Here is a 15,794-nt window from a genome sequence, read left to right as displayed (position 1 = left end):
TGCTCAAGAAAAGAAAAAACCCTGGAAAGTCCTTCATGAACAGAGTGAAATATACAGTATGCAAAGTAATAGCAGTGTTCTGGGATGACAAACTATAAATGTCTGTTATTCTCAATAGTACAATCATCCATAACTACTTTGAAGGATTTAGGATGAAAAATCCCTATCTGTACCCAGAGAAGGAATTTATTGTGTCCAAATACAGATTGAAGCATTCTCTTTCTCTCTCGCTCTTTCTTTCTCTATTTTAACTTAATTTTTCTTGAATGTGGGAGATTTATGTTTTTTTTCAGAACTTTTATGGAAATGTTTTGCATAACTTTACATGTGGTTCCTTAATTGTGGGTAGAGATAAGGGAGAGAACCTAGAATTTAAAAACAGATATAAAAAGAATTTTTTTTAATACTGGGAAAAATATTAAATAAGAATACAGAATGCTCTTTTGTAGAATAAAGATGAATTGAGTATGTAAGTAATCATAAGTACAACAGAAAAAAGTAACTAGTGGAATGTTACTCCAAATCAGTGAGCCATCGTCTGGAACTTTGGTTTTTAAAAGAGTGTGTGTGTGTGTGTGTGTGTGTGTGTGTGTGTGTGTGTGTATGTTGGGTGGTGGGATTTAATCTTGTGATAAATGGTGCAGTTGCTTGAAAAAAATGTGGTTAAATTCTGTAATATTAAGCATTTTAAAACTGAGTGAAAAAGCAAGAAGCAGGGAATTTTAATGTCACAGAGTATGTCCCTAAAGTCTTGCACCAAGACTTTTGTAGCACCCCATGCAATTTCCTCTTATTGAATTTTGATTAATATATTTAAAATTCTCTACAGTATTTATGAATGATGAGAAAAGATAGTTGGCTCATATGTCTGGTGTTGAAAGATTGTATTCCATTGTACCAAGTATTGAAATTAGAGTATATGCAACAGAGTTGGAAATTCTTGTATCTTTCTGTAAGTGAACCATGAAGATAGTATCTAATCAGGTGTTTCTTCTGACTTTTCTGTTTTTTCATAAAGTCCCGATTTAAAAAACAAATAGTTAATCAGAATTTAGGACAAGTACTACTTTAAGAAAATATCCCACTTGCTTTCTAGGATGTCAAATCATGTCATTTTCCACGTGAAGTATAAGAAGGATTTTTTCATACTAAACAAGATTGTTGTCTAAATTTGATCTATAAAAACTTGCTTGAAAAACTTTCTCTTTGTTTCACTTTGAATATTATGCTTTATGGGAAAATTTAAAAGCACTTATTTAATTAAAATTTGTTGGAATCTTTACAAACTGTTAAGCCATTAGAGTTGATAGAGACAATAATTATCTAATTTAGCATGGTTCAATATGATTGATTTGATCTTAGAAGGAGATATTTTGGGCCAGAACTTGAAACAAGGTACTAAGTACAACTGATAGAAATAATGCTTGTGTTACACCTTTAGAGAGCTCTTATAAGCTACTCATTGGAGTTCACACATTTGAGAGATTTCAGGGTTTAGAAAGAGATATCTGAATTCACACCTCCCTTGAAGTTCTTAGGGCCAGAGAGCACTCTGGGAGATAACCCATAATCCCATTCTCTCAGAGGAGGAGTTAACCTTTGGGAGATCATATATATATATATATATAGAGAGAGAGAGAGAAAACTCTTAGAGCTTGAAGAGAGTTACTTGGGAATATTCCCAGGGGTCAGAGAGGAGCACTCTGGGAGGAAGCCTACAAGCTCTCTCTGGAAGGCAAGAGAGATTCATTGCATCTTTCACCTTTGTGCTGGCTGGAGTCTGAAGGACAAACCTTTGGATTTGGAGACATTCAGAGGGAGCTCTTGGAACCAAGCAGAGAGATAGGCCTGAGCTAACCGGGATATATTGAAGGACACAATAAAAGATCTGAACTTTTATCAGCTGGCTGCAATTTTGGGTGATTATTTACTTGTAACTGAAACTAAAGCTGCCTCCAGAAAACCTCCCCGAGAAACCCTCTCCCCCAGAGAGAACCATTATTATTTTAAAGAAGATCACCACAAAAATTATTTTTATTGGTAATTTTTCTTTGAATATTCTGTTTTTATCAAACATTTCATTAAAAAAAATCATTTTTCTTTATCCAAAAAAGATTTAAACATCTTTCCAAACATGGGTATTTTTAAGTGTTGTTTTTGATGACTCTTATCTCCGTCTTCCCCCCCCCCCCCCCCCTGTTTTTTTCTCTCAGTATTAACTTGTTTAGATTACAGCACAGTTTCACTTTACTGTTTATATTCTACTTCTTATCTAAGCTTTATTTTTATTTCACCTTGTGATTGATGACACATTGATGTAAAGACACGTATCCATTTTTGGTTGCATATAAATCATTGACTAGTTTCCTAATAAAACAGGTTTCCAAATATTTTAAGATTGATCACCTGATGTAGTCTCTTCGTGACAAGCACCCTAGAGTACTAATCCTGAATTCCTCAAAACTTGGGACTCTTACCTAAATGGAGCCTTTGCCCTTCCTTGGAGCTCTACCCTGCCCCACTGAGACATAGCATCCCAGAATCAGCTGTCCATTTTCAGATAAATCCCTCCTTCTCCACCTGTAGAGCTATCTCATGTAACAAAGAATAGAAAAAAAAGAAATTTTAAAAATTGTTCATAAAATGATCAGTACATCTGACAGTATTGCAATCTCCAATGCATCTCTGCAAGGAAGGGAGGCTCATCTATTTTCCAGTAACTTGTTTGATCATTATAATTAGGCAACATTTAGCTTTCTTCCTTTTTTTTTTTGTTATTTGATGTTGACTTTGTAGCAATCTTGTATCTTGTTTTCCTGGTTTTGCTTAATTTCATTGCATCAGTTCATGTAAGTTTTCCTATGTTTCTTTGAATTCTTCATAATGAATATTGCAATGATAATCCGTTTCATTTCTCTATCTCTATTGTTTAGCTCTTTGTTTTAGTTCTTCACTGTCACAAAAAGTTCTGGTAAACATATAATATGTGTGTGTGTGTGTGTGTATATATATATACACACACACACACACACACATACACATATGCACACATATACAGGTATATAGGCAAATTTATATTTTCACAGTTCCATCAGCAAAATGTTAGTGTGCCTTATTAATTAAACAAATGATGAAAGACATTTGTGTATCGAGACTTATTCATATTTGTGTCTGTTTTCAGATCAGCCAGTATTACTAACCTGTCATTGGATCGGTCCGGTTCTCCCATGGTTCCCTCCTATGAGACATCTGTCAGTCCCCAGGCTAACCGAACATATGTGAAAACAGAGACCAGTGATGATGAGCGCAAAATTCTTCTGGTAGCAGCTCACTTATTCTTGACCTTTTAATGATTAAAATGATTGTTTTTTTATACCTTATTTTCACAAGTTTAAAAGATTATGGGTTAGTGGAAATGAAAAACAAATAAAAACAATCATTAGTTTATGTTTTTCATTGACCTAAAAAGGAGATTTGCATATTTCAATATTCATTTTTTGTCCATTTCTCTTCTTGGTTCCTTTCTTATAGCCTTGTTTAACTGACCACAATATGGGTTTCTAGGTTGCATAGAGATTATCTTGAATTTTGGTTATTGGAGGAAATTTACATAATTGTAAATATGTGAAAATGTTGTTTTAAGTAGCAAGGCATTTAATAATTTTATATCAGAAAACTATGAATTGATTGCCTTAAGGATTTGATTTTTTTTTATTAAAATTTTTTTTTTCCAATTTGATTTTTTGGTGACCCACGTCACAGACCTTTTTGCCTTTCTCACTTCATTTTTGTCAGTTTCTGAAACTAAAATTATTTTTACTCTGTGGACAAGGGTAAAGGCTTTTGCTGAAAAACCTTTCTTACCTCAGCTGAACTTATCTCCCCAAATCAGTCATTCAGTACTTTGATATAGGATCTGCCAGAAATTGTCTTCTGGGGCATCCAGAGTCACTTTAATACAATTATGATTTGAGTATGACTTCAATGGATGAGAGTTACAGAAATTAGCACATGTTTTTTGCATACTTTCATGTAAGATTTGAGGTGGAGACTGGAAAAGTGATGCTAAAAACCCCTGTGAAATGGTCATGATCTTCATGAATTCTAGCTAGATAAATGAGACTTGGATTGTTGATTATTTTTCATATGTAGAAGATATAAGATGGTAAGTGCCAAATATATTATTCAGAATTAGTCCAGAAGAATTCAGAGGTCACACATCTTTTGGAGGTGGGTTGATTAGAATAGGGAAGACTTTACTGAGGATTTAAAACTTAAGGTGGACCTACAAGTAGCAGAGAGATTTGGGTAAAAAATAGGGAAGGTGTTTTCTGAAAAAATAGGGTGGGGGCAGATTACAACAGAAGAGAAAACTGAGACAAGAATATTCTAGATGTTCTCATCTCCTATCTTTGGACTAGATGATACTAGCTAAATTCAGATACTAAATTTTACTAGGCTGGTCACAGGTTGTGAGTGTTTTGGCTTCAATCATCTGAAGATATCATCTACTACCCAGGTTCTTGGGGGACTCATAATTGAATGTGGGGATTGGAAAATTATGATTTATTATCAATAAATATGTTTGATTTGTTTATTTTATGTACCTATATGCTCAGGATCGTGTAAAAATTTCTTGGGCAGAAAGAGGTTGGGAATGGAAAAAGTCAAGAAGCTTAGACCTACTAAATCATAGAAAGGTGGTGATTTACAACCTGGAAGGAAAGCCCAGCACAATTGTAGATTTTTCATTTATTAAAGAAATAAAGATTGCGGGTCAATGAATAATTCAATCCAAGGGTTTGATTTTGGAGTAATAGAATTGTGAGGTTGATAAGGTAGTTTTGTATATTAAATCCAACATAAGAAGTTTGAGAGATAGTGGTGTATTTTGTCGTAGAAATGGATTATGATCCAAGGTTAAGAGATCCAAGTTCCAGTCAAGATTCTGTCACTAAGTATCTTTGAGAATTCTGGGCTTCAGTTTCTCATCTGTAAATTGAAGGTGGTGTTCTAGATATCATTCAGCAGATCCTTGTTTAGTCTGGATGATATGGCTTTGTCCAGTTTAAAGATTTTATCCCTCTATGACTGTCTTGACCACCTAACATTTCAGGTGAAGTGGTCTAAAATCAAAGAATTTTGAAGCTGATAGAGAAATGAGAGATCTAGTTTTTGTTTGAAAATGGGGAAACTAAGTCCCAGCGTGGATATGTGACTGACTTGATGTTTTACCTAACTAAAGTGGCACTGTAGAAAGATGGCGTGACATCAGTATGTCAGACGTGAATAGGAGAAGAAAAGACTATTTGACAGAATATTCCAATGGCCTACAAGTGAATTGGAGAAAAAATTGATAGAAGCTGAGAAATAGTTTATCCTTTCACTCATTTACTACTTCTATCCAAAAATAAGATTTTGGAATCCGAATGACTTGATGAATGATGGTAATTACCAACAAAAATGAGGAAATCGGGATGGAGAAGAGCCAGAGCAGTTTGAGGGTTGGAAAAGAGATGCTTTCTGTTTTAGATATCTGAGTTTTGGGTAGCAGCAAATGTACAAAGTAGAAATGTTCGATTATGGAAGATAGATTAGGATAGAAACCCTTCTAATAGGTTAAATCTCCTGAGAAAATGTATATAGAGAATGAAGAATAGACTTTTAGTTAATGCATAATAGTTTTCAGTTGGAGAAAGAGATGCAAACAAGGGAGAAAAAGAAGCTGTCAAGATTATTAAAAGATAGGATAATGTGGAGTAGAAACCAGAGGAAGAGAGTTCAGTTTCTTGGGATGATTTATTAAAAAACCAGTAAAAAAAGTACTTAAGTGAAAGCAAAGAGAATGATTACTGAGAAAAGGATATTGATTTGATGAATTGCTTTAATTATTTGCATTTATCAGAGATCCAGTACATTATAGGTTAGTCCTTTAGTCCAAGGAGAAGAGTACTTCATTGTCCCACTTTCTGATACTAAATCTTTAGTTTTATTGCTGTGCGTTCCAATTTGAAATTTAGTTTTATGGGCCTAGAGAATGGTTTAAAGATTTGTACCATGCTTTTTTCATAAGTCAATTAGTTGGCAGTTAATCAATTGGTACTTAGCAATACACTAAGCAGGTGCAAATTTTTTTTTCAGGACTCTGTTCAGTTAAAGGACTTGTGGAAGAAAATCTGCCATCATAGTACTGGAATGGAGTTTCAGGATCACCGCTATTGGCTGAGGACTCACCCCAACTGCATTGTAGGAAAGGAATTGGTCAATTGGTTAATTCGAAATGGACATGTTACCACAAGGTATTCAGATCTTTGGAAGTATTTTTATTTGTTTATATCACAGATGTTTTAGTCTGTACTGCTTAAGTAGGATGAAATGTATATTTGGGGGTAGCAGAATAAAGCACAGTGTAAGTGGCTGTTATTTAATGGCCCACGTTTTTAGATACTTCCAGAAGAAGACTGGGCAAATGTGACATGGATTAGGTTGCTCTAAAGTTTGTAATCATAGTGGAGAAAGAAAATAAGCATAAAAATAGCATCTGATGCTTTAAAATATTTTGGGAAATTTAAAGGCAAAAGTTTTTGAGAAGCTATACTGCTCTGTTGCCTTTGCAATGAATCCTTTCCTAATTATTAATATTATTTCCCTAGAAGAAGTTACCATTGCAAATTACTACTGGGTGATTACAAAGGTAATATTAGGGTTCTGAGATAACTTGAGCTCATAAAACTTTTATTTTGAGAGACTTTCTTGAACATATTCTTTAGTCAAAATGTTACTTGAACATAATTTTTTAAAAACATGAAGTCTTTAAGATTTTATATGTAGACCTAAAACATTTATTATTTTTGATTGTTGGGTAATGCATGATAGGCTGGATAAAGAAATAAATTCTGCAAATAATCTCAAATCTTATTTTAAGCCACTATTTTTCTGTCTGTTCCTTCTTAACCTTTCATCAGATATACAGACAAGGAGCAAAATTGACTGAAAGAGTAGGAACCAAGTTTACAGATAGGTACAGTTGTAGATTGCCTTAAATTATACTCCATACAATTAGACTTTTGATAAATGATATGATACTTTTTGATAGTGTGTTGTTTCTTTTTCCTTCTCTAAGTTAGTGATAAAAGTGATGATAAACATTGAAATGTTTAACTGACAGGTAGCTAGAAGTAAGACGGACAGGCAAATGCAGTTATGATCCACAAACCATATAATGAATCCCTAAAGAATTGAGAGCTGACTAATTAGCTAAAATAGGCATATTATTCTTTGACATACTATCCTCCATATGTGACTTAACATTTCTTTTGCAATACTTTTGTAGATGACCTGCAATCTATATTATCCTTCCTCTTTTTTTTCTCTTCCCTCCCCTACTTCTAGCCTTTTTTCTCCTTCAGATACCAAGTCAAAACTGATCTAGGAAGACTCCCATAAACTTAAATTTACTAAGTATTATTTAATACCATTTCTCATTTGATCACAGTTACTGCTATTTTCTTTACTTTATCTATATTTTGTTTTTAAATTACAATTTTGTTTCTCACTTATTTTACAGGTAAATTTATATGGGTGTTTAATGTCTTTCCAGTAAGATTAAGTAGAAAGTATGGCAGCTTTTATTTTCTTAAAATATCTGATATTAGAGAACACAGGTATTACTTATTAAAAATCATTCCATAGTGATACAAGGAGCTGCACTAACCTTTACATTCAGCTCCAAGGGTCTATCTCTTGTTATTTGTCACTTAGCCAGATAGTATGCTTAATTTACAAGTCTGCTTTAGCCTTAAAAAAAATAAATTTGTATATCCTCATCTTGTGTCTTGTGGGAATTTTAGCTTTGGGTTTTTTTTTTTTTTTTTTAAAGCATTTATTTTTGCCTATCTTTACTCAGAGCTCAGGCCATAGCAATTGGACAAGCAATGGTTGATGGACGTTGGCTAGACTGTGTCAGTCACCATGATCAGATCTTCAGAGATGAATATGCCTTATATAGACCACTACAGGTAAAAGGATAATCCTGGTGGAAGGCTTCTGTGGTTTTAAATTTAGAGCTTGTATCTTTTGAGGTATTTCTTTTTATATTACATGATTGTTAGACAAGTTAACATAGTAAAATACTTGCTATAAATAATATTGTTCTTGAACTCTCATAAGCTTTCTTTCCATACAAATACAAATAGAAAAAAATTATTGAACTAAAAATTCTTACTATTTTACATTTCAACTTTGGCTGGAAGGTGAAACATTGATTTTTTTTTTAAGAGAGAAAATTAATGAAAAATGCTGTGGTGAAATGGATTTTTTAAAAACTCTTTAAGTGTTGAAATACTAGTAAAAAGTTCCAACTACAGCAGTGGGTTTTTATTTTTCATCAAGAGAAATGAATCTTTGCATATATTCATGGATATTAGAGATATATAAAAAGATGTATATCTAAGCAGAATCTCAACTAATTGGAATGAAATGGGACATTTGATTTTTAGGAAAAGAAAGAAATGGATAAGAATGAAATATTATACCTTAACATTTATAGATTCAGAGCAATCCTCTAAGCTTGCCTTCTATATAATCACAACAGGTATTAAAAATGAGAGAATCTGAGCTCAAGTGCCTATGATGCCTATTCCTTTGGGACCTTGGGTGACTTTCATAACTTTCCAGACTGCATTGTCAGCATATGTAAAATGAAGGGTGGAATGGTTGTGGTCCTTCATTTTTGAAGAGGACCCACATGACATCACTATGTTAGAGTCGAGTTACAGTGTGTCTGACTATGGCTGATTAGATCCGTAGGAGCTCGGAATGCTCTGCCACAGGTCAGACACAAACAGTTGCTGTGAACATTTGGGTAGCTTCTCTAACATTGTGTGTTTAAGGTTTTCTTTGCGCTAATTTAGTCCTGTTTTGCTTACAGAGCCCAGTACCTTCTGTGATGAGGGCACGCCATGCTGTTAAGTTGTCTATAAAATCCTCTTTTCAAAATATTTCAGCTAATAGAAAATTTTATTTATATTAGACAAGGAAGGAAAGATTTTCTCATTATGATTATAGATATAGATTATAGATGTGTCATTCTGACAGACCAAAAAAAAATTTTTTTTTCAGTCTCAATCTAAAATTATGTGACAACCTCATGATACAAGCTAGAATATAGTAGGAATGTTTTACTTTACAGTTGTTGACACTGAGGGTAAATTTTTTGGATTTTGATCCTTTCAGAGCACAGACTTTTCCGAGACACCTTCTCCAGACAGCGATTCAGTAAACTCTGTTGAGGGACACTCTGAACCATCGTGGTTTAAAGATATCAAGTTTGATGACAGTGACACGGAACAGATTGCTGAAGAAGGGGAAGAGAACTTAGCTAGTGAGTTTTTGCTTCTGAGGAAGCAGTTTCTGTGACTGCTTTGTTTAACTGGAATAATTCTAGGCTTTAAGGATCAAATTAAATAGACATCTGATAGATGTTGATACAGTATTTTCTTGAATTATTGTCTTTACAGGTTACCAGGAAATATTCAATTTTTCTTAATTTCTAGTCCAGCAACTTAAAGATAACTTTGTGCTAATAATAACCTAGTAGTATCAACTTGCTCATCTCCTTACTTTGATACCAGGCTTGGCTTTTTTTCTGCAGAACTTCCCATATTCCTCTTTATTTTTTAAACTGATTTTATAATTAGCTTTATTCAAAATTTTGGTGAGATACTGTTTCTAAGTTTGCTCAAAAATACATGAAAATACTGTATCCATTTTGGTATTGCACATTGGGCTTGTATATTAAAAACAATTTTTCTCCTTTCCCCAATACCCTGATGATACCAATTTTTTTACTCCCCTCTCCTCCCTATATTTCTTTCCCCTTCCCCAACACTAAAAGATTCTGCCAGTCCTAGCAAGCGTACATCAGTCAGCAGCTTCCAGTCCACAATGGACAGTGACTCAGCCGCTTCTATCAGCCTGAACGTGGAGCTGGACAACGTGAACTTCCATATCAAGAAGCCCTCCAAGTACCCACATGTGCCCCCTCACCCTGCTGACCAAAAAGGTAGGAGGTAGTCACCATCTGAAATCAGAATACAGGATGGAGACTTTGGCCATGAGATTTCATTTCAGGATTTTCTCCTGTGCCCTCCTCCCCTTATGGCTGAGGGTATTTGGTGTGGGTCTTTTTCCACCCCCTCTTTTCTTTTCCTTTTTTTTAAGTTAATTCCTCCTGCTTCCCCGCCTCTTTCCATGGCCCCTTACCTCCCCTATCCCAAGTCCAGTTTTAAGCCTATGGCTTTTCAAAGGAGATTTGTCTTATAGCTCTAACTTCAGCATAATGTGCAACTTCCAAGGTGGTATTTCTTTGCAGTTCTAATGTGGATGTTCTGCTCTATTCTTTCCTTGTTTCTCCATTAAAAATATCTTAGAGTTTTTTCCAGACTTATTAGCTTATGCAAATAACTCGCAATATAGTGCTTGACAAATCTGATGAAATTTTTCACATTAGTTTTCTTGAAAAACAGAGACCTTCCATTATATTTTAAGATGTTTATTATTTCTATGGTTTTAAAAATTGATTTTTTTATTGATATCTTTTGTTTTATATTAACTACATTTCCTTCTGTAACTCTATACCTTACCAGAGAGTTATCTCTTATGATAAAGAATAAAAAATGGGGGGAAAAAAAGGAAAAAATTCCAGTAAGACAAAGTGACCCATCAAGAAAGTCTGCTGTTATATGCAGTGTTTCACATCTATAGACCTCCATTCCCTTAAAGGAATGGGGAAAAGTATTTTCTTATGTCTTTTCCCTGGGGTGAAACTTAGTCATTATAATTTAATACCATTTTTTTGGTTGTTTTGTTCTTTTTTTTTTTTTTCTACTTACATATATTATAGTCATTGTGTATATTGCTTTCGTGGTTTTGTTTTTACTTCATTCTGCATCAGTTCATAAAAATCTTTTCATGCTTTTCTGTATTGCCATTTATATTCAAGAAAATTTCTTCCCAAATTAGAGAAATGAAAAATTCTTTCTTTAATACCATTAATTTTTTTGAGAAAATATTTTTCCTTGTTGGCCCAAGTATGGGAATGACTATATACATATTTTAATTAAAGCTTTTTATTTACAAAGTATATGCATGGGTAATTTTTCCAACATTGACCCTTGCATAATCTTTGTCCCATATTTTCCCCTCCTGCCTAGCTGGCAGGTAGTCCAATACATGTTAAATATGTAGAAATAGATCTAATATATGCATACATATTATACATATGTTGCACAAGAAAAATCAGATCAAGAAGGGAGAAAAAGAAAATGAGAAAGAAAACAAAATATGTTGTGTTCCATACTCTATTCCCATGGTTCTCTCCCTGCGTGTAGATCACTGCACAAATGGAGCTGGTTTGAATCTTCTCAATGTTGAAGAGAGCCATGTCCATCAGAATTGATTGGGAATTATAATATTTTAAAGAAGATATTTTAAATGATTTAATAAAAGGATGAAATGCTAATATATAAATATATGGCATTTAGCACATCACCACTTTCATATTAGAGATTCACTTCTTTCTTATGGTTGATAACATTTAACCTTTTATCTATAATTAAGTACTAAAACATAATGAGAAAGTGGCATAATAAATAATAAAATGGGCATTTGCAAATCAGTACATCGAGTATCAGTTTAAGATAATGTACCAATAATATTTTTAATCTTCATTTTTTAACTCTTCTACAGTTGATTTCAGCCTTTCCTTTTTGTTTATAAGTTGATCTCCCATTTTGTCATTCCGTAATTACAATTCAAAATATTTGTTAATCTTTAGAGCTTTATGCATCTATACAAAAAATCTTGAAGAAAATAAAAAATTTAAAACAAATAACTTGGGGTATCACCAAAGTGAGATACATGAAATAAAGGAGTGTAAGTGTATATATTGTTTATGAGAAAAATATGTGATAAGAGGAGGTAAGTAGCCTGAAATGTCTGAAAGATAAACATGTATTTGGTATCAAACTGCAGTGGAAAAAATTTAGATGAATATTAAAAAAAATTCTATATAGCCTGGAGTCAGGAAGACTCATCTTGCTGAGTTTAAATTTGGCTTCAAACACTTAGTAACTGTGTGACCCTGGGCAAGTCAGTTAACTCTGTTTACCTTGGTTTTAGTAATAGAGGATGTAATGAGGTAGAAGGCTTAATTGTTTCAGGAAATTAGAGGATAGAAGAAAATTACTTGGAACAATGAAAGGAATTGAAAAACTTTAGGCACTTTCTGAAGAGTTAAGTATGAGTATCAAGCAAGATGAATCCCTGAGTAAAAAAGATAGGGGAGCCTGAGTAAAAGATCAAAAAAGGAATTTCTTGTGTTCTTTGGTAGTGCTGTCTACCAAAAGCAAAACAACTTATATTTATTTATTTTTTTTAGTGAAAGATGATTCCTCTTCCAAAAGGCAAAAGAATCAACAAGGAGAAATTTTATTCTGGGAACTTTTTTTTTTTTTTTTTTTTTAAATTACTAACAGGGAGAACTTGGTTGTTGTTATGGAACAAGATAAAAGTCTTGGAGATAAGTAACCATTCCATCTTAGTGTTTGTTGTACAGGAGAGCAATGTTGAGAATAGTATGATATGCTCCATAGAGTTTGGAATAACAAATTTCAAAGTTTTCAGAGGAAAAAAATCAAGAGTTATTTGAACATTTCAAAAATTCTGAAGATCCAAAGAAAAATAATTAAAAGGAAGGAAAAAATAAGGTGGCTAAAAAGTTCAATATGGATGCACAGGGAATTCACCAACTTATATTTAAAAACATAGTAATTATGACACTAGCTAAAATATACATTGCATTTCAAGATTTTCAAAGTACTTTACATGGAATACCTTGATTGATTTAAAATTTTTTTTCAATAGTATTTTATTTTTGTAAAAATAGTTTTCAGCATCCATTTTTGTAAGACTTTGTTTTCCAATTTTTTTATTCCTTCCTTACCTCCCCTCTCCACAAGAAAACAAGCAATCTGATATAGGTTAAATATGGCAGTTCTTTTAGAACATATTTCCATATTTGTTATGCTGCACAAGAAAAATCAAAACCATGAGAAAGTAGAAAAAAACAAAAAGGTAAAAATACTATTCTTTGATCCATTTTCAGACACTAGAGTTCTTTCTCAGATTGAGGGATGACATTTTCCACCTTGATTGACTTTTATAATGATCCTGTGAAGTAGGTGCTCTTACAATTCCGGTATTTTACAGATGAGAAAACTCATGCTGAGATATAAAAGTGATTATACAGGGTCACAAGCTACTGTGGATCTGAGGCAGTTTTCTTGATTCCCAAGCCCAGTGCCATAATTACTGTGTCACCCACCTTATTGACCTTAAAAAGACATTAGAATTAGGGGAGCTGGGCTAGGTAACAGTGGTACCATAACAGGCTGTCCTCTTTTTGAGGAGGGATCCACATTTATATTTTATCTGAAGGTCTTTCTGTGTTCCCATTCTAGTGCTTACTTTTTCTGAAACTCACTATCCTCATTGATAAAAGGAGAATAATAGCACCTGCCTGACATCATTTTAAGCAGTAAAGCACTTTAGGAAAGAGAGTTGTTATTAAGAGAAATGTCAGGAACGCTGAAACGGCAATGAGAGAGAAGCATCACCTGGGGCTGTTGGGAGGGTGATGGACTGAGGTGTTCAGTATGCTTTTTTCAATATGTTTTTTTAAAGGTTGACCTTAACTGGGCAGTAGCGAATGGAAGAACTAAGAAGGAACTAACAGTGAGGGGCTTTTTGGAGAGGACCATTATACCCTGGATGAGTTGAAGTTACTTCAATTAGAGCTATATCCATGAGATGGCTGGGATAAGATAAAACTCATGTTTTCTGTTACTCTGACCTTTTGTAGCTGAATATTTTTATCAGTGAGTTGGATAAAGACATAGGAAACATGCTTATAAAATTTGCAGCTGACAAAAATGGGAAAGGATATTTCTGGTTCAGCTAACACACTAGAACTTAGACAAATGGGCAGAGATGAAATGTGTAGAAGAGGGAGTAGACTCATTCTACTTGATCTAAAATGCAGATCGAGGAACAGTGGACAGAAGTAAACAGGAGACTACTAAGTGGATGTAGGAAAATCTCTTGGACCAAAAGTAGAATGGACTGACTTGGGAGATAGAGGATAAATATTAACTACGTGATAGCTAACATTTATATAGCCGCCATCATGTGCCAGGTACTATGCTTTATACTTTTTATCTGTTTGGTTTTTACAACCCTGGGACATAGATGCTTTTACTATCCCCATTTTAAAGATGAGGAAGCTGAGGCAAAGAGGGGTTAAAATGCAAAGAGAGATCAGGTTTTTTGCCTATGGTTACACATTTATTATCTGAGACTGAATTTAAACTTGGGTCTTGAGTCTAGCTCCTGGCACTTCATCCACTATGTCACCTAACTGCTTACATCTATCTGCAACTCTGGTCTTTAAGTGAACAATATAAGGTGACTTGGTAGAGATATTGTGGAGGTAATTCCTGTTTATTAAAGGTTAATCCAGATGACCTTTGAGTACCTTCCTAATTCCTAATTCTGAAATTTTCCCTGATTCTGAAATTCTTTGATTTTATGATTTTCTGTGTTTGTGTTTATCTTGTCAGTCTATCTTGTATCATGATCAATTCTAGGTGGTATATTTGAACATGGATTTTGGTTAAGTAGAGCAGAGATGTCAAGGACTGGTGACACTCTTGGGTGTTTGATTAAAATGTGATGGGAAATATTTAGTATAAATTAAAATATTAAATTAAAAATTTAGTGTAAATTAAAATAAAACTAAACATAGATGACATTAATATGAAGTTTTAAGGTCAATATTTGGCCTTCAGAGATCCTCATGTATGGCTTAGTGACCTTCATTGTTTCTATTTGAGTTTGATACCAGTGAAGTAGAGCATTTTCAGAAGAGGGCATTGATTAAGTGTCTTAATATATTTTAAAGGGCAGCTGGGTGGCGTAATGGATAGAGCACCAGCCCTGAAGTCAGGAGGATCTGAGTTCAAATCTAGTCTCAGACACTTAACACTTCCTAGCTGTGTGACCCTGGGTATGTCACTTTACACCAATTGCCTCAGCAGAAAAGAAAAAAAAAAGAATTTATCTTAAGAATGAAAACTTCAATATATTTAATTCTGGAGTAAGAAAGACTTTGTTGCAGTGAATTAGAAACCCATATATGGAAGTTCCTAGAGTAGAAAGTTGTGATTCATGTAGGGAAGAACTTGATTGATGATGACTTTCATTAAATTAGGAAGCATTTTCTCAAGTGTCTTTTATGTAAGTATTTTACTCTCAAAGTAAAAAAAAAAAAATAGTCCCTCCCTAAAGGAGCTTATATTTTATGACTAATGCCTTCTATATATGGAGTGGGTGTGTTGTGTATAATTGTAGCAGCATGTTAGTCATCTCTTAACTTTGCCTTCTCTATTTGCTTTCTTCCTGCTATTCAGAGTATTTGATTTCTGACAATGGAGGACAACAAATCTCAATAAGTGATGCCTTCATTAAAGGTAAATTAATATTTGAGAAGTAGAGGAAGCTACTTGCAAATATTTATATGATTTTAAGTGCTTCAAGAATCAGCACTGGATATATTTTGAGTTATTTTGGGGTAAGGAGGATTAGTTCAATTTGAATAGTAGTTTTTTCTTTTAAAGTTGACTAGAGAAACTTTATTTTGCTCATTCTGTGGTTTATATAAAATTTTACTTTTCCAT

General features: G+C 33.6%; 1 protein-coding gene across 5 annotated transcripts in view; it reads left to right on the top strand.

Moving 5' to 3' along the window:
- The window catches only part of PIKFYVE (phosphoinositide kinase, FYVE-type zinc finger containing), a 104,207-nt gene that overhangs the window by 27,687 nt on the left and 60,726 nt on the right, over positions 1-15,794 (top strand). For 4 of the 5 annotated variants that reach the window (XM_023500658.2, XM_003765970.4, XM_023500660.2 and 1 more), the window contains 6 exons: positions 3,182-3,320; positions 6,142-6,299; positions 7,907-8,018; positions 9,235-9,382; positions 9,896-10,063; positions 15,528-15,587. In XM_023500658.2, coding sequence (XP_023356426.2) covers positions 3,182-3,320; positions 6,142-6,299; positions 7,907-8,018; positions 9,235-9,382; positions 9,896-10,063; positions 15,528-15,587 — 785 coding nt within the window. The remainder of the gene's footprint in view (positions 1-3,181; positions 3,321-6,141; positions 6,300-7,906; positions 8,019-9,234; positions 9,383-9,895; positions 10,064-15,527; positions 15,588-15,794) is intronic. The other variant, XM_031958178.1, reaches the window with a different exon arrangement.

Source organism: Sarcophilus harrisii, chromosome 3 (genome assembly GCF_902635505.1).
Source record: "Sarcophilus harrisii chromosome 3, mSarHar1.11, whole genome shotgun sequence".
In the NCBI taxonomy this organism is placed as follows: domain Eukaryota; kingdom Metazoa; phylum Chordata; class Mammalia; order Dasyuromorphia; family Dasyuridae; genus Sarcophilus; species Sarcophilus harrisii.
Note: the sequence above shows the minus strand (reverse complement) of the source record. Positions and strands in the feature narration are given on the sequence as shown.